Genomic DNA, 27,236 nt, shown 5'->3' with positions numbered 1-27,236 from the left:
TCTGCAGAGAGCAGAGGGCAGATGGTGGTACAAGGAGAGAATGCCACAGAACTGCAGAACACTCCCTGTGTAATCAGCTCAGTACTGAGCGGCAAAGGTGTGGGAGACTACCACCTGAGACCGGTGGAAAGGACCTTCCACACAATTAAAGTAGTTGTTCCTCAACCTTTTATTCCTTATCACCCTGACCCAGGAGCCTTTTCATTTTTTTTTTCCCTAACTGCCCCCATGAAATTTTAATACCACTGTGTACCTAACTTACACAATGTTAGCCCTTTGGAGGGCCTCTAATCACTGTAATATGTAAAATTTTTCACACACGCACGCACCAAAAAGTAATTTTTGCTAAATTGGAGGTGTTGTCACCCCCAATAAGAATGCATGGATTACAGAGTACAGGGTCCTGTTCCCAGAAGCTAGGCTAGAAAAACTTGTCATTCCTAAATTACAGGGTATACCAGGGGTCGAGAACCTTTTTGGCTGAGAGAGCCATGAACGCCATATATTTTAAAATGTAATTCCATGAGAGCCATACAATGACCTGTGTATGTTATGCATTGTTCAATAAAGATTTGGTATTGTCCTGGAGGACAGCTGTGATTGGCTCTAGCCAGCCGCAACCATGAACATGAGCGGTAGGAAATGAATGGATTGTAATACATGAGAATGTTTTATATTTTTAATGTTATTTATTTTTTATTAAAGATTTGCCTGCGAGCCAGATGCAGCCATCAAAAGAGCCACATCTGGCTCGCAAACCATAGGTTCCCGACCCCTGGGGTATACAGTACTATGAAAAAACACTCAGTAGGAAAGAATAATTAGCCTATTTTTTAATTAAATAACATAACACAGTAAGAGCAAAATTTATAAAATATGGATAGCCTGACCTGTGGTGGCGCAGTGGGTAAAACTTCGACCTGGAATGCTGAGGTCACCGGTTCAAAACCCTGGGCTTGCCTGGTCAAGGCACATATGGGAGTTGATGCTTCCTGCTCCTCCCCCTGTCCTCTCTTTATCTCTTCCTCTCTCTCTAATAAAAATGAATAAATAAAATCTAAAAAAGTAAATAAATAAAAAATTAAAAATAAAAAGAGTGACCACAATTTGTGAATTGCTTAATTAAAGCCAATTAGATCTCCAAATTTACTCGGTTGAGTTTAAAAAAAAAAAAAAAAATATATATATATATGGATAAATCTTACAAAAATGTAAAAGGCCATATACAGTAAAATTACAAAATTAACTGAGAAGTTAAAAATTATACCAAATAAATGGAGATATAACTTGTTCATGGATAAAAAGACTTAATATTGTTAAGATATTAATTTTTGCCAACTCGGCCTATATATCAACACAATCCCAATTTCTTTTTGTTCCTAGTAATTGACAAGCTGATTCTAAAATTATTAGGGAAACAAAAACAGCCAAGAATAGTCAAAACAATTTTGAAAAAGAAAAAGAGTTAGGGATTTCAAGACTTCCAGTATCATAAAAGTGTGGTATTGGCATTAAGCCAGACAAATACATCAATGGAACATAACAGGGTCCACAAATAGATCTTCACGTATATGGACAACTGACTGAAATAACATGCAAAGGCAATTCAGTGAAGAAAAGTAGTAGAGCCTTTTTAATAACTGGATATATCCATACACATTGAAAAGTAATCTTTGACATATACTTTGTACTATATATATAAATATTAACTCAAAGATGGTATATACTGAAATGTGTTATTTAAAACTACAAAACTTCTAGAAGATACAAGAAAAGTTATGTGACACTGAGAAAGATTTTTTAGATACAACACCCAAGATCTATAAAAGAATATAAACTGGATATCATCAAAATTGAAAACTGCTGCTTTCCAAAGACTTTCTTAAGAAAGTGAAAATATAGCCACAAACTAAGGACTTGTGTCCAGAACATATAAAGAACTCTCAAAACTCAAGAGTAAGAAAACAATACCATAAGAAAAAGAAAATAGCAAAAACAATTGAAAAGACAATTCACCAGAGAAGATACACAGATTGCTAAGCTGTATATGAAAAAGTGCTCAACATCATTAGTTATCACAGAAATGCAAATGAAAATCACAATGAAATACACTGTAAGATACACATCTCTTAGAGTGTTTAAGATGAGAAAAAACTGATCATACCAGTTATTAGTGAGGATGTGGAAAAACTGAAATTTTCATATTCTGTTGGTAGGAATGTATAATGAATGTCAGTTTGGAAACATTTGCAGTGTCTAAAAAGTTAAACATACATCTACCATATGGTTAGACCATTTTACCACTAGATAATTCCTCAAGAAAAAGGAAAGCATATGTTCATACAAAGACTTGTATACAGATTCTCATAATAGCTTTATTTGTAATAGATGAAAAAGGGAAACAATTCAAATATCTATCAATTGGTAAGCAAGTGGAAGAATAAATTGTGTGTATCAATACAACAGAGCACTACTGAGGTTACATGCACTGTGTGCAACAGAAAGGAACCAAATCCCTAATATAATCTTTTAATATATGCCCCAACATGAATGAATCTCAAAACAATTATGGTGTAAAAAAGGCTAGACAAAAGAAGAGGTTTCAATAAACAATACTTCTTTGTTTCAAGACCACCACAATAGCCATTTAGTTATAGTAACAGAACATATACTTACTTATGGATCTTAGAAGAAACCTCAACATTGGTGAAGAGTAATTTTCAAATGTGAGGCTAGAAAGCAGAAGCATTGGCAAGAATGGAAGAGAGGACATGGAAAAACTCTATATAGAGGAATTCTCTCCCAGGAGGAAGCTGAGTTGGTTCTTCACCCATGGAGGCCATGGAGCCATCCCCAGCGCCCGGGCCAACTTTGCTCCAATGGAGCCTCGGCTGTGGGAGGGGAAGAGAGAGACAGAGAGAAAGGAGAAGGGGAGGGGTGGAGAAGCAGATGGGCGCTTCTCCTGTGTGCCCTGGCAGGGAATCAAACCCGGGACTCCTGCTCTACCACTGAGCCAACCAGCCAGGGCCTAAGTGAAGAGGTTTTAAGAACTTAGGACCATCAACAGCTTGGTGTACTTGACCACCAGCAGAAGTGACACATGGCCAAAAGATTTGTTAACATCTAGAGCACTTCTTGCTAATTTCCAGAAAAGACTAGAGAACATTGGAAAGTCTGGAGGTGGGTAGAGTTCAGGCAACCCGTGTAAATTAAGGTTTACTACTTTGTGTTAACTGCCAACAATACAATGTGTCTGTAAAGTCATGGTGCACTTTTGACTGGTCACAGGAGAGCGACAAAAGATGATAGAAATGTGAAATCTGCACCAAATAAAAGGAAAACCCTCCCAGTTTCTGTAGGATGATGTGGCAGCATGTGCGCATGTGCAGATGATGACGTAACACCGTGTATACAGCGGAGGAGCCCATGGCCATGCCAGTCGAGATGTGGACGGTACAGAGGAAAGTTCAGTGTGTTCTGTGGCTCGCTAAATTCGAATCCGTGACCAAAGTGCAACATGAATATCAGCGTGTTTATAACGAAGCGCCACCACATAGGAATAACATTACTCGGTGGGATAAGCAGTTGAAGGAAACCGGCAGTTTGGTGGGGAAACCCTGTTCTGGTAGGCCATCAGTCAGTGACGAGTCTGTAGAGGCTACACGGGATAGTTACCTAAGGAGCCCTAAAAAATCTGTGCGTGAGCCCACATCGAACTGCACTGAATAGGTATGAACTGGGAGAGTTTTCCTTTTAAGTCAGACTTTTACTCTGACATGTTATTAATTTCCCAGTTTAATTTATTTGGCCTCCACAACATGACATTAAGTAATGGATCCTAAGAAAAAGGTATTAAATTATTATTATTATTATTGTTACTGTTATTACTATTACTATTATTTTAGTCACATCAATTTAGAAATACAAATAAAAGCTGGGCAAAAGAAGGAGATCATTCAATATCACTTGGAACTTTTAGCATCCTAAATTTGGGGTAGGAAAACACTCTGAAGGCCATTATTGTAACCACACATATTTTATAACAAAAGAAAAGTGAGTCTTAAAGAAGTTAAATGATTTGCTCTTATGGTATAGTTATTAAGTCTAGGAATAGATAAGTACTTAGGTCTTTCAAGTTATTTTTAATTATTCTTTTCACTATATATACACCACTCTGCCTCTAAATTATTTTTGACTATTTCACTTTTTTGGTTTACAGTGCTTCTTCCACATCCAAGTGACATTTATTTTTCCAAAAGTTTGCCATTTTAACTGTTTATAGGTAAGCAAAAGTCTTCTATTAACTTGTTTATCAAAATAACTATTTCTCCATTATTCCTTCCTATGAGAATGCTGTTTTCCTCCAGATATACAGTCTAATCAGTGATGATAAGCCCCTGTTCTCACCCCAGTGGATGAGCCAGGAGATGAATGATGACTGATCTAAGCAGAAGGCTAATTCCACTAAACCTCTGCTGGTGGTGTGGTTTAGAGTGGGCTAACTAATGGAACCTCAGGGGAAGTTTTGTGAGGATATTCTAAAAAAGATGTTTTGCTTAAGGGGGGAAAAGAAAAGAAAGGAAATGTGTAGGGAGAGTCCTCTTTCCACTTTCTTTGGTTGTTTGTCAGAAGTACAGAACACAACAGTCATCTCTTTAACATGAGAAGAAAGCCAAAAATCTCACAGAGAAGCCACCCAGAGCTCTGACATTACTATCTCAACCAACCCCCAAATTACCTCTCTCTGGATTACATTATTATATAATCAGTAAACCTGTATATAGTCAGGTAGTCAATTATTTGTGGCCCAAAGCCACAAATGTAAAACTCCAATATTTCTAGTGGAATCTTACCTAGCTGACCTACTTTTCAGACCAAATATTATTAAGGCATAACATCTTAAATTAGAGTTTTGTTAAAAATTAATTAGGTTTGTTATTAAGAAAATGGTTTTCAGTGGTTCCCAGTATCTAAAACTTCAGGAGATGACTAAAGAAACTAATCTAAAATAATAACAATGTTTATCAAAATGAAAACAAATCTGAACTCTTAACCCATTCTAAAAATTTATTAAAAACATTGTTTCAAAAAGTCAGATATTATTCTCAAATATGTATTTAAATTTATTTTATAAAAACACCAGTCACACTGACATAAATCTTAAAAATATTTTATTACCTAGAAGAGTCAGTGGATATTATATGACAAAACAGTATAAATTTTACAACATACACTCTTAAAACCCCACGTGATTCTTTCTCATAGACAATAGAAAAAGAAAAAAAAGTATCATCTTAAATTAGAAGAATGGTCAAATATTTTAACAAATCTTGTAATTATGACAATACATTCAAATAAGTCACAAGAGGCCTAAAAACAACCACAAAAAATTTTGTCAAAAATCCAATCACTGAAGGCAACTGAAGAGTCGCCTTCAAGAGCCTATGATTTGAAGTACAGTACTAACCTAGCTTTTAGCTCTGACCCAAGTTTCAGAGCAAGGGAACAAGCTAGGAGATGGTAACAAATGATGGTTTAAAAAACCTGTAAGTGAAGAAAGGAATTTGTAAGTACAGGCTAAAAATCATAAAAGTTAGGGGGTGGAGGGGTAACACACTAGCTATACATACATAACAGCTTCCAAAGCCATTCCAGCAGAGAATAATCTGATGCTCAAAAATGATTCTGAATTAAAAATTTAAAATTTAGGTTAATTAATATAACAGAAAAGCAGTGTTGACTATAATAATATTTGTAACGATGGACAAATTAACCATCATGGTAAGTAGGACTATAATCCAAACTCTCTCACCAAGATTAGTATAATTAAAAATAAAAAAAATAAAACCTCCAGTTAAATAAAACAGAAAGCTGTTTTTCTCCTTTTCATAAGTCTACATTTTCTATCCTAAGAAAAGTAGACTTTCCAGGATATCTCAATTAGGTAAAGTGACCACGTACTTCATTTAAACTAAAAAAATTAATCCTGGATTAGGTGCATATTCCCAATAAATATAAAAATAAAGGCTTTACTAAGGAAGGTTTAAGAAAAAAAAAAGTAATGATAGTATTCTGTTCAATACCAAATGTTAAATGAACCACTTTAGCTAACGAGTCAAATCTATCTGAATAACCCACCTTTAAAAAATAAGATAAATACTCTTTATATCTATGTAACATTAAGTGGTCACAGAGATGTATGAAAGAATGAAGAAAGATGGGAGTTCAAGTTGAGCTTTCAGGGTAGGGTTTTCTTAGAATTACTAATCTTTTCTAGGTTATCTGTTTTAGTGTTGCTATAGTGACTATGAATCATGACTTTCCTCGACCCTCTATAACTAAGAGGACCAAACTACGAAAAATGTACAGAAACATTTTTCCAGTAAGAATATATACATACACAAATTTCATATTTTAGAAGTAAATTATATATTTTCAGCCTCAATTTAGTAAATTAAAGAAACTACTGGCCACTGGAAAACATATAGATAGAAAATTATCCATATACCCACTCTCTCTAAAACTCTCCCTCATGATAGTCATAAATGTTAAATCCACTATTATCTTTAAATTTAGAAACATTTCTTTTTCTTTTTTTGTATTTTTCTGAAGTGAGAAGCAGGAGGCAGAACTCCTGCATGCGCCTGACCGGGATCTACCCGGCATGCCCACTAGGGGTGATGCTCTGCCCATCTGGGGTGTTGCTCCTTTGCAACCGGAGCCATTCTAGTGCCTGAGGCAGGGGCCAATGGAGCCATCCTCAGTGCCTGGGCCAACTTTGCTCCAATGGAGCCTTTGATATGGGAGGGGAAAAGAGCGGTAGAGAAAAAGGAGAGGGGGAAGGGTGGAGAAACAGATGGTTGCTTGTTCTCTGTGTCCTGACTGGGAATCGAACCCAGGACTCCCACACATCAGGCCGATGCTTTACCACTGAGCCAACCGGCCAGAGCTGAAACTTTTCTTTTTCTTTTAACTTGGATTCTTTTTAAACAATATGTCGTTCTTCACTGAGAGACTCAAACAAATGAATCTTTGTGTATAATGCTTACCAGGATTATTTATAGAAAGAAAATATACTCTTATAATCAAATTAGATATATTATAAACTTAATAAAAATGTCTTTTATTTCGAGTTCACAAAAAGAATCCTCATCTAAAATGTACACAAGTAATGAAGAGTGAAGTGTCAAGAGGTCTGCAACAAACTTTCAAAGGAGATTTAGCAGCACTAAAAAAGTGTATGTAACATAATCTGTGTAAATATGAGAGAACGCAAATGTGGAAAAATGTATTCAGAGTATTTTTTTCAACTTTTCTGTGAAAAATTTCAAAGTAATAAGCTAAGGGAACAAAAGGCCCACACTGGCTCCTAATTCCCTCCTATTTTGGTCATTACCCTTAATAAACATTCAGTCCCTTCCTTTTTTGCCTCAAGATGCTTGTAACCTCATTTAAAACAAGTGTTACAGAATTGTGTTGTCTTTTTTAAAAAAAATCATATATTAACTCTAGGAAAGTGTTTTTAAAAGTAGGCTTAAAGGCAGGTATCAGTGAATTAATTGTTTTACCTGAAAGTTAACATCTTCTTTCTTAAATATTAGTGCTCGAACTTCATCAGGATCTCCATTAAATATAGCTTGCACCAGTGATGGCTAAAATATAAGAGAGCAATAAAAACATTAATTATAGCACAAGGATGATTCTAAAGATACTTCCATATAACATTTAAATCTGAAAGTTTTCTTCCCATAGCAACAATAATCATGTGGTTTTTTTACATTAACTAAAAGTTGGATGAGTCAAATCACATGAAAATACAGGATTCCTCCTTGGAGGGGGCAAGGCTTAATTAAAAAAATCAATTCAAAATGACAAAAATTAAGTGGTATAATACAAGTGCAAGCCTTTTGTCTCTCTCTCTATATATAGACATATACAGATATATACAGGTTTATATGGTAAAAAGAAAGTTTCTGCCAAATACAAGGGTGAAATCTCAACATACTGTCAAACAAGCACTTCCCAGTCAATGCTGAGGCTCAGGAAAGAAGGCCTCTTTGAAAAGTTCTGTTTTTGTAGCATCAAAGTAATTTGTTTGGGTTAGCATTACATGTATAAAAATACAAATCTAAAGAAAGAAAAGCTGGCAATTGATAAAAATCACTTCTATTCAAAGACCAAAAATTACTGTATACCTGAATAACATGAAGAGGCAAACATGTGCATGTCTAAATATAACAATTTCTTAATCAACGACAGTCTCGCTGATAAGGTATCATATTATATTAGTCAAACATGAAGCCAATTAACAACAGCATTAAAAATAAGGTTAAGGATAACGTGTGATTCTTTTCCTATAAAAAATCTTGCATTTAAATACATAAAATTCATTACAAAAAAGTCTATGCCTCGGTGCTGCTGGTAGCAGTCAACCTTTCCTAAAACAGAGTTCCTCATTCTTGTTACATCAGCTTTTAAAACCACAAAATGAATATAGAAACATACCTCTAGTTCTCAAATTATTTTTAAAAAAAGTCTTTTAAAGATATTAAGAGAAAGACAAGTAAAGTCTAAAATGGTAAACACCTGAAAAACTAAAAATCAGAAATGTGTGCATTTTATATACAATATTGCATATTTACACATCTATATTGCTTTTATTTGGGTTTTTAATGAAAATAATGAAAAATCATGTTTATTCTTAAAAGAGATAAAATTTATACTACTAGTTCAATAGGCTACAGTAAACATATAAACTCTCATATCTTACCAATACATTTCCAGAAGATGGAGCATGTAGGGATTTATTTTCCTGTGGCAATTTAGAAATGAACGCAGGAGATTCATCCTCTACCTCCTCCAAAACAACAATACACACTCGACTCATTCGCTCTTTTAAAGTACTAAATTCCAAGCTATGTGAAAAAAGTCACAGTTGGAAGAGCACGAGTAGTTTTTCCTCCTCTTCTGTATGACACTTAGAATCATTCTCTGAACAGCGCAGTTGGTTTTTTAAAGTTAGTATGTACTACTGGGAAAACTGAAGTTTAAAATTATGACTATATAACTTATAACATCCTAAAACCAACAAAATCCTGTTATTTTCTCTTGGGTTATTACAATAATTAAGAGAAAGTTCACATCAACGTGTCAATTAACTAAAAATGAGTCCAGTATAAGCTCATTTAAAAACATTTTCCCCTACCAAAATAGTCATATTGCTCTTTGAATCACAGAAATTTACTTGCATAAAAAGATCATTGTTTTGGGTGACAACACCATGCAATGCAGAATGAAATGAGAAACAACTGCTGTAACAGAGATAATAATTACAGCTATACCCACTCTTGCCTGCAAGGTCATATACTAGTTACCAGTAGCTGGCTTGCTTATAACTGAAAATACAAAATAATAAAACCTCACTATTCTGTTTCTACTTCTAATTTGTCTTCATATCTTCAGCTCCACTGGCTTAATACAGATAATATCCAGAAAAAAAAAAACCCCAAAAAACAAAACAACAACAAGAGCTCAGCATAAATTCTTAAAATGCAGCTCAGAGGTTGACAATTCTTTCAGTGTTTCGGAAAGAAAAAAAAACCCCACAACACTCTGCATTAATAGCAAAGTTGCAGTGCATTTACATGCAATGAGTCAGACCACAAGAGACAATAGGACTCTTAGTACTAGAATACAGCCTGATTAATCCAGATATTCCATATAACAGAAGAAACACAGATAGCTTTATTCCCATGAATAGCATAAGCAAGGCAGAGCGTTTATTCTTTCTTCATCAGGCAGTTGTCTGTGGCTACTCCAGCAAAAGGGCACAGGCACCGGCAGAAACGGTGTTAGCAGCAAATCCTAATAGAACACGCAGGCCGCGAAGGAATTAAAGTCATTTGAGCTCAAATTACTGCTTCAGGCTTTTCATTTAAAAAAAGAGAGAGAGAGACAATCCCAGTAGTTTATCATTCCAGTGTTTCCTTTGATCTCCACATGAATACAGCTTCCATTAAATAGTCTTCATTCAGAGGAAAAAACAGCAGACTGTGCATCTTCTTTGAGCCAACTACTTTATTCAATCATCTGCCTCTGTGCCAATACAGTTTCCTTCCACTGTGAAAACCGCTACAGTTATCCTTTTCAGTCGATTTCAGATGCTTTCCTGGTACTCAAATGATCTTGCAAAATGCCACCGACACCTCCAAATAAGTAGGTCCTTATAAAATATCCATAGAACCTCAGGACTGGCCCTACAGAAGCATTCCAACTGAGCAACAGACTGAACGGCAAAGACTGCAGAACCGCAGGATGAAATGCCTAGTAATGCTCACATGTTACACTTACCAGAGATCTGAGCTACTGCTCGGGATGTAACTTCCTCTGGCAGTAGAAAAAAATAGTGCATTTGGACTGCCTTCACAATTAGAAGGTCCATGCCAGTCCTGTGACTAATCCAGATCAAACTGAATATTTCTAAACTGAAAAATGAGTGCGCTTTTAACATTTTCCACTAAAAGCCACAAGGAAATCTGGTGTACTGCCTCTGCTGACTAACTCCGGTTTTAGCAAGTAAACAATTCCAAACAGCTTAACAGTTTTCGTATGCGACAATACAGCAAATGTTTAACCCTATAATGGCAGCTACATTAGGAATGCAGTGAACCTATAAGAGAATTAGAAATGAAGGTGAAATATTTTATGAGAATATAAAAACCACGAACCTAAGGTTTTATTTTCATTTTTTACCAAGAACATTTAAAATCTGTCAGATGTATGTTATTTTTAAGGATGCAAAGGAGTTTAAACAAAAGAAACTTAACATTTACTAACAATTTCTAAACTAAAATTTAATGAAGTCATTTTTTTAAATAAAATAAAAATTTCATAATGAATAAATACTAACTCTAAAATTCTATGGATGGGGGGAGACAGAACAAGGTAAAAGGGGGAATAAATGGTAACAAAAGGAGACCTGACTTGGGGAGGTGAACACCAATACAATAAATATACAGATGATGTATTACAGAATTGTACACCTGAAACCCTTATATTAATAATTTTATTCCCCAATGTCACTGCAAGAAATTCAATAAAAAATAAATAACATTCTATCATTTAAGTTTTGACCAAAGAATTTAAATAATTCTACCTTTCTATCTGGAAATGCAATAAAGTCTTAAAGTCAGGGGAGGGGGGTGGGAGAGGGGGGGTATAAAGAGGGAAGAATATACATTGACGGAAAATGATTTGACTTTTGGTTATAGGCACACAACACAATCAACAATCAAATGCTATAGAAATATTTACCTGAAACTATGTGCTTTTATTGATCAATGTCACCCAATTAAATTTTCTAAATAAAAAAAAATTAAGTCTTAAAATCTGTTAAAAACATAAAACTACTGTTTAAAGTCCCTGGTACCAAATAATCTTTTAAAGGTAAGGACTAACACAAAGAAAGCACAGAATCTCCCTCCCCTATAAAATTTAATATTCCCAAAGCTACAAATAAGAATAAAAAATTACCAATTTATACTTAGCTTTCTCTTCTTTTTGTTTACTCAACAATAGGGTTATTGCCCAACAGAAAAATTAACAAAGAAAATACCCTTGTTCCCCCCCTTCAGTCTTCCTTTTTCCTTTTATCAACTAGCATTTTCATTAATAAACATAATAGTTATTTTGAACATTTATGATGTGCTAGGGGACTGTACTTTGTCATTCAATACTCACAATAACCTTGCTACATTCCTATACTATAGAGGAAAAAACTAAACAGACTAAAACATTAGGTATTTTATCCAAAGTCATGCAAATTAGTAAAGCTGTGCCTAATTTCAAACACACGCTCTTGCCAATCTATTCTGCTTCCACCGAGTCTATGCACACATACTCCCTCAAGATTTTTGCAACCTGTTAATACTAGACTATGAAAGTGACCTTAAGAGACAGGAAACCTATAATGGTTGTGAAAAGTTTGGCTAATGAAGGAATATACTATTTATTGTGATAATATTCCCAAACAAGTTATTTTTAAATAGTATCAGGGCTAGTCTTACCATCTGAGCTTAAGCCAGTTTACTTATCAAAACATGATATGGATAAGAATGCAAAATTAAAAAAAAAACACCTATTAAATATAATCAATCTATGAAAAAAACCTGAAACCAAGATACTAAAATACACTAACAGGTTCATAGTGAAGTTTAAAATAAAACAAATAAAATATTATTATTATGGATAGTTCAAGTAGTTAAATAATATCCCCAGTGAGTAAATAAAGAGCTATTAACAACCTCCCCCACTGGTGAGGTGTTTCAGACTGATGACTGGAGATACCATTCAGTTACTAAATCCCCACCTTTTTCAAGCCCCTTGAGAAACTGACTGCAAGAAGCTAGTCTTACACTCCAGTAACCAGACAAGACTCTACTACTTGTCATGGAGGTGGGGGGCGGGGGGGGGGGTTTACAGGGAGCAGTAAACTTAGGCAAGAAATAGGACCATAGGTTTTTTCCATTCTTCCAGATTCACTTTATTTTACAGTCTAAGGAAAGAGAAACAGTAAAAAGTACTGGCCTATTATATACTATGTAAGCAAAGTTAGATGAAAAATACCAAGAGATAAAAATTTTTATAATTTAACTGTGAGAATTTATTGATTTTTTTTTCTTTGTGGGAAGTACTTTTATTTTAATGCCCAAGGAAATATCTGTTTATATTCTTAGTTCAAACTACTTTCTGTGTTTTCTTCTAATAATTTTATAGTTACAATTTTCTTTAGATCTATATATATTTTTTAAATTTTTAGTTGAATTTATTGGGGTGACACTGGTTAATAAAATTATACGGGTTTCAGGTGTACAATTCCACATCATCTGTATACTGAACGCACTGTGTATTCACCATCCCAAGTCAAGTCTCCCTCCATCACCCTCGATTGTCCCCCCCCCCACCGCGCCTCCCTCTTCCGCCTCTTTCCCTCAGGCAATCTTCACATTGTTGTCTGCAGCTCTGAAGTTTATTTTCTTTGCTTAATCCCTTCACTTTTTTCACCCAACCCCCATCCCCTCTGACAGCTGTCAGTCTGTTCTCTGTATCTATAAGTCTGTTTCTATTGTTTGTTTTGTATCTTCTAAATAACACAGGCCCCAAACCTCAAGGAACTCATTTCTCAAAGAAAAAGGAGAAAGGTAAACAAGTATTTACAAAATTAGAAATGGAGAAAGTACTTATAATAACAAATTATTGACAAAGATTGAGCAAACTTAAGTTCAACATTACTCAGGTTTAAGTGACTATTCTGTGCCAAGCTAGTCTATGAGTATTAAAAAGTAAAAAGCTTGAGGTGAAAGATGGTAAGAAGTGAGTTCAAATCATGTTTCAGAAACATTTGTCATGGTTCAAGAATCCTAAACAATCAATTTTAAACTACACTTCAACTGTCCACATACTTTAGAAAAGGCCTCGTGAACAGATTTAAAAGAAAATGAGGTAGAAAGAGGGAAGGGGAATTAAGAAATTGCTGCTTTCTGCAATGCTGGTCAGATTTCCTTATGATTAGTATATCCACTGAAAAAATGTCACTTATAAAGTTGATCCTTGAACAACAGGCTTTGAATCGCACAGGACCACTTATATGTGAGCTATTTATTTTAATCAATAAATACTGTAAATATATATTTCTTCTTTATTATTGTCTTAATTTTTTCTCTAGCTTACTTTATTGTAAGAATACAGTATATAATAAATATACAAAATATGTGTTGACTGTTTATGTTATCAGTAGGGCTTCTGGTCAACACTAGGCTATTAGTAGTTAAACTACTAATAGGAATCAAAAATTATATACAGATTTTCAACTGTTCAGGGGAGAAGGAAGGTCGGTCTCCCAACCCCGCATCATTCAAGGGTCAACTGTATATTTAAAATATAATGAGTTCAAAATCCTTTTAAAAGACCATACTTAATTCTCTGCATGTAATATATTTATAACTGTCCTAAGCCATTTAAAAATATTTACCCATACATATTTCCAAAATAGCTGACAACCTCCTAAAGTATTACCTAAAGATCTCAAGTGGTTTGACCCAAACAGTATGTTACAATAGTTAAATAATGAATTGTTAACCCTTCCATCATTAATATTATTATATAGTGCATATTGTTAACACAGTATTAGTATTACATATTATTAATTAGATGCATTCTTTGTAAAGACCTATATTTGACATACACTCTTCCCATCTTCCAGTCTACTAAAACATTCCATTTTTAGCTAAATACAGAGCCTCAAAATAAACACTAAACTTCTCAAGTCTCCCTTGTAGCTGGGAGCCACATGACAAAATTCTGACCAGTATTTTAAGTAAAGGTGTTGTGTGGCTTCCAGAAAACTTGTTAAAAGGACAAACGGCTTACCCATCCCATTACCTCAAAGAGTAGGCCAGGGAGGATCTAGGTCCCTGACGACTGTGAGATAGAACTGCCATCAAAGCCCTGAACTGCATACTTACCAACTTTTACGTTAGAGAGAAAGAGTCCTGTTGTGTTTAATCATTGCAATTTTGAGTCTCTTTTACTTGGAGCTGAACTTAAATCTTATTTTCCTTTAATCATTAATCAGTGGGTATATATCCTTCCAGCTCTCTTTTCCCACCCTGCACACTCTAATACAGCGTAGCTACTTAAGTTTTCAACAAATAAAATGAATTACAAATACTAGCAGAAACAAATTGCAATAGAAACAATAAATGATCAGAAAATAAGTTTGAAGAAAATTCACTATATTATCCTAAATAAGTGAAGGAAAATCAGCAGAGGAAAAAGGAAACAAATATTTATCACAAATATTCTCACTGAATTCTCTATTAGCATTTGTGGGTACTATTATCCAATTTACAGTATATAAGTAAAATGGAAGCTCAGTAACATCTAGTCAGTCAATGACTCATCCACTTATCTATATTTATTCAGCATCTACTATGTGTCAGGATTTCTGCTTGGCTGAGGAAATAAAAATGAACAAATAGTCAAACTTTGTTCTAACGGAGCTAACACATAAATAAAATAAACTGCAAATTATGATAAACTGTAAAAGAAAACAAATGGAGGGGAAGGAACTAAAGGAAGGGCCGTGTGGCTGGAGCAAACAATCATGAGGGGCAATAGCAAATGAAAAAGGTAAACTCAGATTATATAGGGCCTTGTAAGCCAAATTATAAAATCTGTATTATTAAATAACTGATTGAAAAGTTATTAACAATTTTTAAGCAAGTCAGTCATCATGCTTTGCTTTAGACTGGAGGTAGGAATGAGGAAGAAGGTGTTCACAAATAATTTCCAGGTTTTGCCTGACCAGGCGGTGGCGCAGTGGATAGAGCGTTGGACTGGGATGCCGAGGACCCAGATTCGAGACCCTGAGGTCACCAGCTTGAGCGCAGGCTCATCTGGCTTGAGCAAAAAGCTCACCAGCTCCAGCAAGGGGTTACTTGGTCTGCTGAAGGCCCGCGGTCAAGGCACATATGAGAAAGCAATCAATGAACAACTAAGGTGTCGCAATGCGCAACGACAAACTAATGATTGATACTTCTCATCTCTCTGTTCCTGTCTGTCTGTCCCTGTCTATCCCTCTCTCTGACTCTCTCTCTGTCCCTGTAAAAAAAAATAATAATAAATAAATAAAATCCAGGTTTTGACTTAAGCAACTAGTGCTTACTAGAGTTTAAGCAATTGGGGCCTTCTTCAGTTTACAATTCCAATTTTATAAAATGAGGAATATGATTTAGTATACCATACCTAAGGTCCCTTCAAGCTCTAAATCGAGTTCAGTCTTATTCCAAAGTTTGTATCTTAGCATCTATCCTCATAACTTGAAAACAAAGTGTTAATCCAAAGTTGCCTAATTCTAGGTGGGTGTAAAAAGTTCCTAATAAATAATAAGATTTGGTTAAATCCTCCTCAAACTCCAGTACATTAAAATAATCCCAAAACCCTTTGGCAAGAATACTTTATTTTTAAAACGTTCACCAAACTTACAATAGCAACTGATTGAACATATATTTAATATTAATATTTCCACTCTACTATACACACAGTGCCAGAGATTACAAAATGTCATGTATCATCTTCCCCTTCAGAGACCTAATACAACCTAATGATTTGAGAGAAACCAAAAGCACATATAAACAAGTGGGACTACATCAAACTAAAAAGTTCTGCATAGCAAGGAAAACCATCAACAAAATAAAAATACAACTCATGAAATGAGAGAAAATATTTACAATCTATATATTCGATCAAGGTTTACTATCTAAAGTATACAAGAAACTCATAAAACTCAATAGCAAAAAAACAAGTAAATGTAGATCCTTGAACAACACAGGCTTGAACTGTGCAGGTCCATGTATATGCAGTTTTTTCAATAAGTATACAATTGGCCTTCTATATCCTAGAGGTTCTTTCTCATCCACAGATTTCAATCAACCACAGATCCTAAACAGGATTTTTGATCTGTGGTTGGGAATCCCCAGATATGAAGGGCCCACTGTATGCACTGTCCTACACCATTTTATAGAAGGCCTGAGGATTTTGGTATCTCTGGGTGGTCCTGGAACCAATCCCCTGTGGATAACTGAAGGATGACTAAGTTTTGGGGGAGTCAAAAGTTATACATGGAATTTGGACTGCTGGGGCTAACTCCCACATTGTTCAAGGGTCAACTGTACCTGATTTCAAAAGTGGACAAAGGACCTAATTAAATATTGAATACTTTACTGAAGAACACATAAAAATAGCCAGCCAACATGTACATAAAAAGGTACTCAACATCACTAAGCATTAGGGGAATGCAAAACCAAACCACACTGAGATTTTTTTTTTTGACAGAGACAGAGAGAGTCAGAGAGAGGAAGAGATAGGGACAGACAGGAACTGAGAGAGATGAGAAGCATCAATTCTTTGTTGTAGCACCTTATTGTTCATTGATTGCTTTCTTATATGTGCCTTGACCGAGGGGCTACAGCAGAGCAAGTGACCCCCTTGCTCAAGCCAGAGACCTTGGGCTCAAGCCAACGACCTCAGGATTTTGAACCTGGGTCCTCCATGTCCCAGTCTGCTGCTCTATCCATTGCACCACCACCTGGTCAGGCCATATTGAGATCTTACCTCATACCTGTTAAGGTGGCTAGTATCAAAAATATGAGGTAACAAGTGTTGACAAGGATATGAAGAAATGGGAACCTTTGTAAATAGTATTTTCTACCTGTGGTTGGGAAAGCAAAATTACTGTTTTTGAACTGCAGTTGGCTGAATCCACATATGTGAAATCCACAGATACTAATGGCTGACTGTATTTATTTTTAAAAATCCCACATATAAATGGACCCACACAGTTCAAACCTGTGTTGTTCAAGGATCAACTGTATTATACTTGCCACTAATTCAGTCATTGGTAAGAGTGCTCCATATGAATTTATTAATTATTACAGATATATAAAGATACCCTTCTAATAGTTTTTTTTCTTAAAAAACCCCCAGGGCTTTTATAAAGCTATCTATAAATTGTATTGTTGCTATGTTTTCCTCCTTTCATTTACTGGAAGGGTACTTTACCAAAGAAACAGAAGGTCTACTAGCTAGTAGAAAATGGCAAAAATTACTCTTTTGTGTGTGTGTGTGACAAAGAGAGGGACAGATAGGGACAGATAGGAAGGGAGAGAGATGAGATGCATCAATTCTTCACTGCGGCTCCTTAGTTGTTCAGTGATTGCTTTCTCATATGTGGGTTCTAGCCAGCAAACATAGGGTCATGTCTATGATCCCACACTGAAGCCAGCAACCCTGTGTTCAAGACGGATGAGCCTGCACTCAGGCAGGGGACCTCGGGATTTCGAACCTGGGTCCTCCGCATCCCAGTCCAATGCTCTATCCACTGCACCACCGGCTAGTTAACAAAAAATTATTCTTGATGATCACATTTCAAAGAAAAGTATTAAAACACTACTACTATTTATAATACAAGAATAATAGTTTTGGCTACCCAAAGTGTAGGCAAGTGACATCTAACAGAAGTATAAAGTGAGCCACATATGCAATTTTAAGTTTTCTAGGAAATACCTTTTAAAATGGTGAACACATTTTAAAACTCAAATACAGTAGACCAGGAGTCCACAAACTGCAGCCCCCTGAGGCCATTTATCCGGCCCCGCCGCACTTCCGGAAAGAGCACCTCTTTCATTGGTGGTCAAAGCGAGGCGTTGCTCAAGTAAAGTACTACTTCCGGTGACATGGGATGCACGCGTCCTGGCTCCAGAAGCGCGTCATATCACTTGTTACGGCTAGCAGTGACAAATATGGAACTAGACATTGACCACCTCAGCCAAAAGCAGGCCCATAGTTCCCACTGAAATACTGGTCAGTTTGTTGATTTAAATTTACTGGTTCTTTATTTTAAATATTGTATTTGTTCCCGTTTTGTTTTTTTTTTTTACTTTAAAATAAGATATGTGCAGTGTGCACAGGGATTTGTTCATAGTTTTTTTTTATAGTCCGGCCTTCCAACGGTCTGAGGGACAGTGAACTGGCCCCCTGTGTAAAAAGTCTGGGGACCCCTGCAGTAGACGCTTGAACAACACTGGGTTAGGCATGCAAAACCCACCATGCAGTTGAAAATACAAGTATAATTTTGACTCCTTAAAAACTTCAGTTCTCCCTAGGTATCTGTGAAGGACTCGTTCTAGGACCCCTGCAGATACCAAAATCCTCGGAAGCTCAAGTCCCTTATATAAAATGGCATAAACAAAGCATACAATCAACTCTTTGCAGCTGCAGGTTCCCAACTGAGGATCAAAGTGCTGTTTTTGATCTGTGGTTGGTTAAACTCATGGATGCTAAACCTGGGAATACAGAAACCAACTATATATTTATTTTTTAAAAAATCACATATAAGTAGACCCACACAGTTCAAACCCATGTTGTTCAAAAGTGAATCAGCCTGACCAGGCGGTGGCGCAGTGGATAGAGCGTCGGACTGGGATGCCGAGGACCCAGGCTCGAGACCTCGAGTTCTCCAGCTTGAGCGCGGGCTCATCTGGTTTGAGCAAAAAGCTCACCAGCTTGGACCCAAGGTCGCTGGCTCCAGCAAGGGGTTACTCGGTCTGCTGAAGGCCCACGGTCAAGGCACATATGAGAAAGCAATCAATGAACAACTAAGGTGTCGCAATGCACAATGAGAAAGTGATGATTGACTGCTTCTCATCTCTCCATTCCTGTCTGTCTGTCCCTGTCTATCCCTCTCTCTGTCTCTGTAAAAAAAAAAAAAAAAAAAAAAAAGGTGAATCATACATCCCAAAAAGACTATCATACTGCACCACAATGGCTTAGGCTATAAGGACTGACTTTTTAAAAGTCTGACTGTTCTAGACAGAAACCTAATATGCATCAACATTATTATGTTAAGAAAAAGAACACAGTTTAGATTTTTATGGTGGCTACAAGTCAATAATATCAATAAATACTATTAGACTGTTCTATAGTAAAATAACATTAAAAGCTAATGGCCTTAGTTGACTTTATATTTTTGCCTGGCTCACTTGTTCTCTTTTTTCTTTATCTCTCCCCTGAAAAATACATATATACCTTTCTAATTTTATCACAATATTAACCCTGCCTTAAAGGCAAATATATATATATATATATTTGTGTGTGTGTGTGACAGAGACCAAGAGGGACAGAGAGACAGGAAGGAAGAGAGATGAGAAGCATCAATTCTTCGTTGCAGCACCTTAGTTGTTTATTGATTGCTTTTTCATATGTGCCTTGACCAGGGGCTACAGCAGACCAAGTGAACTCTTGTTCAAGCCAGCGACCTTGGGCTCAAGCTGGTGACTCAAGCTGGTGACCTTGGGATTTCAAAGTTGGGTCCTCCGTGTCCCAGTTCAACACCCTATCCATTGCACCACCGCCTGGTCAGGCAGCAACAATGTATCTTCTTATGAAACAAAGCACATGAACTCCACAGATGCTATTTTCATCATCATTCAGAGGCCTCTTCACATACATTAGGGTTCCATATAGATTTCATAAGTTGGTTGTCAGCACATTCATTTCTTTAGGTCCCTTCATTTTACTGTTCAAAAAAAATAAAACCGATTAAGTAATTTTGATAATTGTTTTCAGTTCTAACACTTTATTATGAGTTTATGTCCCTTTTCAGATTTAAAGTAGGCTGATTCACGAAAAAGAGATACTAGAAGTGGTGGTAGTGACTAGTTTAGGTTTATCTAAGTCTGGCTGTACGGAAAGAATAAATTGGGGAACATTTAGCCCAAAAAGGAGTAAAGGAAAAAAGGTTAAGATAAAAATAAACATGTTGAAGACTAAATAAATTGGATTTTTAAAAAGTTAAGGTATAGGGAAGTGATGTCAGCAATATGGCACAATAGAAAGTCCACAAACTGATCCATCAACAATATATGAACCAATTCCCTTTGTGAGAAATTCAGAAACTAGCCAAGAGACTTCTACATCCTAAGAGTGTGCAAAACCAGCCACAAGAAGGCTGCGGTAAATCTGAAACACCCTTTTGCTATAATCAGTACTTCTGGCACAATGCCATACGACTGGCAAGAAATCCCCAGCAACAAACTTTACCTTGGAGGGCAAGTAAAAGACTGGATCATACATCTAACATTCCAACTGGGCAGGGGGCAAGGGAGAGCACTACAGGAGGAACCAGCTTCTGTTTTGAGTGTCACTGAGTGCTGACGGTATTCAACATACTCTAGATGCCTACAGACTGCTGAGAACAAAGGCGGCAATATTGTCTACCATGCAAATATTCACCATAGCCCCCCTCCCAACTTAGTGCAGAGCAAGCAGACCCTAGCTTCTTCCCTTAGGAGGGAGAAAGCTGGATCATGTGTTTAATGTTTCAATTTTTCTAGGGGCTGCCCAAAGGAATGGCTTCTATTTTATCTGTCTCAGAGCACTGATGGAGCCTGACATAATCTAGATGCTTGAGGGCACTGAGAACAACGACAGTAGTTTGAACTAACACAGGACTCACCATAGCCTCCTACTCCCCACCTCAATACAGAACAGGCAGCAGCAAAATCCTTGATCCCAGCCTCTGGGCGGGGGAGGGCATGGAGGGAGGGAGGAATAACTGGACCATGTGTCCAACATTCCAACTTTTCCAGCAACTGTCAGCGAGACTAGCTTCTCTCTCACCTGTCTTAGAGTGCTGATGAGATCCAACATACTGCAGATGCCTTGAAGTCATTACTCAGGGGGGAAAAAAATAAAGATGGTAGGTTTGGACTAGTACAAAGGTTTGAGCGAGCCTCAAAATCTACGGCCAGCCTAACTGGTTAGAGTTTTCCCCTGTCTTAGGCCAGTCCATGACGACTGGGTGAGGTGGCTATTTTTCTAATGTACAGATACCAACACAAAGAGTTAAGAAAATGAAGAAATTAGAAAATATACCCAAACAAAAGAACAAGACAGCTCTAGTAACTGACCTAGATGGAAGGGAGACATATGAATTACCTGGTAGAGAATACAAAATAACAGCAATAAAAATGCTCACTGAGATCAGGAGAACAATACATAAACAAAATAAAATTTTCAACACAGAAAAATTTTTAAAGAGGCCAACAGAAATCTTGTGCTGAACAATAACTGAAAAATTCAATAAAAGAGTTCAAAATCAGAATAGATCACACATACAAAAAGAATCAGTGCAAAGATAGATTATTTCAAATTATCCAGTTACAGGAATAAAAAGAAAATAATATTTAAAACCACGAAGCAAGTTTAAGGAACTTAAAAGAGTCACAATCAAGCAAACCAATATACACATTATAGGAGTCACAGTATAAGACTGAGAGAAGGTCCAGAAAAAACATTTCCAAATTTGAAGAAGAGAATGGTCATCCAGACCCAGAAAGCCAAACAGATCCCAAACACATGAACTCAGAAAAAACACATGAACACAGCAAGACACATTGAAATAAATTGTCAAAAGTCACAAGGACAGAGAATTTTGAACCATCACGAGAGAAAAGTCCTATAAAAGGAACCCCCATAAAACTGCTCAGTAGAAACGTTGCAGGCCAGAAGCAAGTGGGACAAAATGTTCAAGGTGCTGCAAGACAAAAGCTGTCAACCAAGAGTACTGTATGTAGGTTACAAAACTGTCCTTCAAAAAGGAAGGATAATAACTTTCCAAGACAACCGAAGCTGAGTTCACCACCACTAGCCCTGCTTATTAACAAGAAATGCTGAAGTCAGTTCCTCAAGTTGGAATAAAAGGATACTAAATATCAACATGAAAACATATGAAAGTGTAAAATTTGTTGGTCAAGATAAATAGACAAATATAAAATACTGTCACATACTGTAAAGGTGATATGTAAATAATTTTTAATTCTATAAAGATATTAGTAGATATACAATTTAAAAAGATATAAATTGTGACATCAATAATGAAGTGTAGAAAGAAGTGAAAGCATATAGTTTTTGTATGAGATAAAGTTATCAGCTTAAAATAAACTATAATAAGATATTTTATGTAAGTCTGATGGTTATCACATACAAAATGCTAACAGAAGAACAAAAGGAAAAGGATATAAAGCTTATCAATACAAAACAAATCAATGAAAGAAAAAGCAAGACAGAAAAAGAGGGACAAAAAAACTACAAGAAAGAAAGAAAACAATAAACAAAGTGATGCCTGACCAGTGGTGGCACAGTGAATAGAGAGTTAGTTAACCTGGGATGCTGAGCTCCCAGGTTCGAAACCTTGAGGCCACTGGCATGAGCACGGGGTCACTGGCTTGAGCTCAGAGGTTGCTGCCCTGGGATACTTAGCCCCCCAGCTCAAGGCATATATGAGAAGCAATCAATGAACAACTAAAGTGCTGCAACTATGAGCTGATGCTTCTCATTTCTCTCCCTTCCTGTCTGTCTCTGTCTCTTGCAAAAAACAAACAAACAAAAAACTGCACAATAAGCAAAATGACAATAGTAACTCCTTCCCTATCAATAATTACTTGAAATGTAAATGGATTAAACTAAGCATCAAAAGAGTGAGCGGCTGAATGGATAAAAAACAAGATCCAACATATGCTACAAGAAATCCAACATAGCTATATGAAAGTCACTATTGATTTAAAGACATACATAGGCTGAGAATGAAGAGATTTAAAAAAGTATTCTGTGCAAATACTTATGAAAAGGGAGCAAGGATGACTAAACTTTTATCAGACACAATAGATTTTATGTCAAAACGGTCAAAGGAAACAAAAAAGAATATTATACAAATGACAAAAGGGTCAATTCATCAGGAAGCTATAACAATTATATGTATGCACCCAGCATCAGAGCACCTAAATGTATAAAGCAAACACTCACAGAATTGAAGGAAAAAATAGTAATACAACAATAGCAGCTGGCTTCAATATCCCACTTTCAATAATGAAGAAAACATCCAGACAGAAAATCAACAATGAAACAGTGAGCTTACACAACACTATAGATCAAATGTACCTAACAGGTATATAGCAGACATTCTACCCAACAGTGGCAGAATATAGTATATTCTTCTCAAGCATACACAGAACATTCTGCAGGACTGATGACATCTTAGGTTGCAAGACAGATTTTAATAAATTTAAGAAGATTGAAATCATACCAAATATTTTCTCTGACCACAATGGAATGAAACTAGTAGTAATCCACAGCAAATACTAGAAAATTAGTAAATCGTGAAAATTAGACAACAGACTCTTGAACAACCAATGGACCAAAGAAGAAATGAAAAGAGAAAGTAGAAAATATCTTGAGACAAATAAAAATAAAAATACAACATATCAAAACTTACAGGCTGTATCAAAAGCAGTAGTACTGGTCTGACCACATATAACCTACCAACACTGAATCATGAATAGAAATCAGAGCAGATGTATAACTTATAAATAAGGAGTAAATCAGTAATCAAAAACCTAATAAAGAAAAGCCAGGACCAGATGGCTTCACTGATGAATTCTACCAAACATTCAAAGAACAAATACAATTCTCAAACTCTTCCAAATAACTGAGGAGGAAGAAACACTTTCAAACTCATTTATGAACCAAGCATTACTCTGAAACAAAAGCCAGAAAAAGACACTACAAGAAAAAATTACAAATCAATATTTCAGATGAATATAGATGTAAAAATCCTCAACAAAATACTAGCACACCAAACTCAATAGCACCTTAAAAAGATCATGTATCATGACCAAGTAGGACTTAAATCATGGAATGCAATGATTTGTTCAGTATGCAACAAATCAAGTGATGTGACACAAGACATTAATAGAATAAAAGATTAAAAAAAAAAAACACCACAGGATCCACTCAGTAGATGCAGAAAAAATATCTGAAATAATTCAAGACACTTTTATGATAAAAACTTGCAACAAACTAGAGATAGAAGGAAATTGTTTTAACATTACACAGGTCATATATATATATATATATATATATATATATATATGTATGTATATATATTCCGTAAATTCAGTGGTCAACAACTGCAACCTTTCCTCTAAGATCAGGAACACGACAAGTATGCTAACTCTTACTACTTCTTTTCAATATGGTATTAGAATTCCTGGCCAGATCTATTAGACAAGAGAAAATATATACTATATGCCATCCAAATCAGAAAGGGAGAAGTAAAACTATTTCTCTTTGCAGATGACGTGATATTATGTAGAAAGCCCTTAAGATTATACACCACAGAAATGTTAGAATGAATTAATGAATTCAGTAAACATGCAGGATACAAAAACAAAAATTAGTTGTGTGTTTACACTTTTAAGAATAAACTACCTAAAAAGAAAATTCAGAAAATTTCTAAATTTCTCATTTACAATAGCATCATAAACAATAAAATACTCAGAAATAAACTTAGCTAAGGAGGTATGACTTATAAACTAAAAATTACAAAACCCAGATGAAATAAGTTAAAAACGACAAGTGGAAAGATATCCTGTGTTCGCGGATTGTCCAGACAGGAGGAAGAGATATAGGACAGAGAGTAACTGCAAAAAGAATAACGGATGAAGGAAGATCATACAGATGTAGGGAAAATGGTGGGATTTAGAAAGGAGATGAAAAAATTATCCTGAGTTATAAAGAAAGGATCTTTGCCCACAGAAACAAGGTGCTGGGGCAGGGGGAGGTCGGAGTTGGTGAAAGAGAACAGATAAAGTCAAAAAGGACTAGGAGTGTTTAGCAGTTGCAAGTAATGGGTTGTGGGGCCTAGGCTGGATAACAACAACAAAACAGAAGTGAAGACAGTTTCAGTACATGCGACAAGTTGGAGGATGTGGTCATTAGAGTTATGTGGTTAGAGCCAAATGGAGATGATCATTGAGGTGGAGGTGGTTAAACTGTAAAGTATGATGTTCAAAAATGTCACCTACAAAGAAGTGAAATCACCCAGAAGACTGAGACAACTATGACCTAGATGCAGAAATGGGAGTGTGATCTGACAGAAAACAGCAACAAGAAACAGAAGGCTCACCTAGACAGATGGCATGTGCCTCAAAGGAAGGAAAGTTTTATAGGTAGTAAATGGAGGACTACAAAAATGCTGACTCCACTCTCTTCCCTCCTCCCAACACACGTGTGTGTGTGTATGTGTGTGTGTGTGTGTGTGTGTGTACACACACACACACACATACACACAGCTGGGAGAGAAAGGGGGGAAGAGGGTGAGGTGGGAGGAAGGGAAGGGAAGTGAGAGGGTCAGTGAGGGAGATGGAAAGGGAGAAGGGGAGGGGAGAGAATGAGTGAGTGAGAGAGAGAAGCATTCTCAAGATATACCAGCTGTGAGTAAAAGAACAGTTACCACTTGAGAAGACTTCTTAAGTGTATAATTATGAAAACATGAGTTTCAGTTAACACAGGAGATGGAATAAGCTTTCTAGGAAGAGTGTAGTTTCAAATTATATACAAGAACTTATGGTCTCAGATTTGTTTTCAGATATGTTTTTAAATGATTATTTTCTTTCAAAAGTATGCAAGCAAAAAATGTTAAACCAAATGTAACAATACAGGTAGTTTTCTAAAATATACTCAATATGCCAAAACTAGGGATAAAGACAGAAAATAAACTACTCGCTTGTCAAGTATGTAAGCAATATTTTTAAAACTCAGATAGTTTTCTTCCAAATATTTTTTTCTTCCAAATTTTGATTACCTCAAGAAGTAGTTTGAAATTAAGCCCGAGTATTCACCATTCAGACTGGATTGAAGGCCAGACTGAAACAGAGTTTTTTAAGTTGTGTTAATTTCAAATACCCTATTTGATCTGTCTTATTAGTATAATTTTTGGCTAGGATTTATGTTAAGTACCAGCATCTCTGGCATGAGACTTATACACTACCAGGCCCAGGATAAACACGCTTCTGAAATATAACTACATTTTTAATTACATAATTAGCAATCTTTCAGCAACTTATGCCCAAAGACAACTTAGGCCCAATATTACAAATTAGTAGAGTGTAAATTTTTATTCTGATTGGCTGAATTTCTGCCATTCTTTTAAAAAAAATTGGAGAAAGGTTATTTACAATTCACTCTGGATTCTACAATGTGGTGACACTGGAGTCAACGTAGTATCAAGTTACTGCACTTTAAGACTGAAGGAAGAAAATCTTTAATTTAAAAATAAGTTACTATGGTTACCCAGTGTTTACCTTTATAAGCAATAACACATGAGATGCCCAAAGAATCCCCACAAGTGCAATAAGATCAGTAGCCGAAGTGTACGTTAGTTATTTCATACACAAATTGAGACTTCATACGCCAAGTCCATTTCAAAGTAGTTATTTGGGAAATACTAAGAAAACTGATTCACATCTTTCTAAACTGTAGCAGGGTGGAGACAAAAATACTGAACATAACTATTTTAAAATCCAAGTGATGACTCAGTTTTTGAACACTTTTCAAACTTTCTGTTCCCCTTATTAAAGAATGCTATCTAACATTATCAAATTTTATCAGCTTCTATTGTTGAAATAAGGAAAAAGTGTTCTAATGTATTTCATGTATGGAATTTGTTTGCAAAATTAGATTTTAATACCTTTGATAAACTTGTAAAAAGCCAGGCTTATAACTTAATGTTATCTCAGAGTAAACAATGTCAATTCCTCTTGATGTAGTCAATTTTTAAG

General features: G+C 35.8%; 1 protein-coding gene across 9 annotated transcripts in view; it reads right to left on the bottom strand.

Moving 5' to 3' along the window:
- Positions 1-27,236, bottom strand: part of ANKRD28 (ankyrin repeat domain 28) — a 179,095-nt gene that overhangs the window by 104,489 nt on the left and 47,370 nt on the right. For 4 of the 9 annotated variants that reach the window (XM_066244376.1, XM_066244375.1, XM_066244379.1 and 1 more), the window contains one exon: positions 7,569-7,652. The exons of 2 other annotated variants lie outside the window; for them this stretch is intronic. In XM_066244376.1, coding sequence (XP_066100473.1) covers positions 7,569-7,652 — 84 coding nt within the window. Of the gene's footprint in view, positions 1-7,568; positions 7,653-8,770; positions 10,527-27,236 lie in introns of those variants that run through there. 3 more of the 9 variants (XM_066244383.1, XM_066244374.1, XM_066244381.1) reach the window with 3 other exon arrangements.

This window comes from Saccopteryx bilineata, chromosome 10, assembly GCF_036850765.1.
Source record: "Saccopteryx bilineata isolate mSacBil1 chromosome 10, mSacBil1_pri_phased_curated, whole genome shotgun sequence".
NCBI lineage: Eukaryota > Metazoa > Chordata > Mammalia > Chiroptera > Emballonuridae > Saccopteryx > Saccopteryx bilineata.
This window is presented reverse-complemented; position numbering and strand designations above follow the sequence as displayed.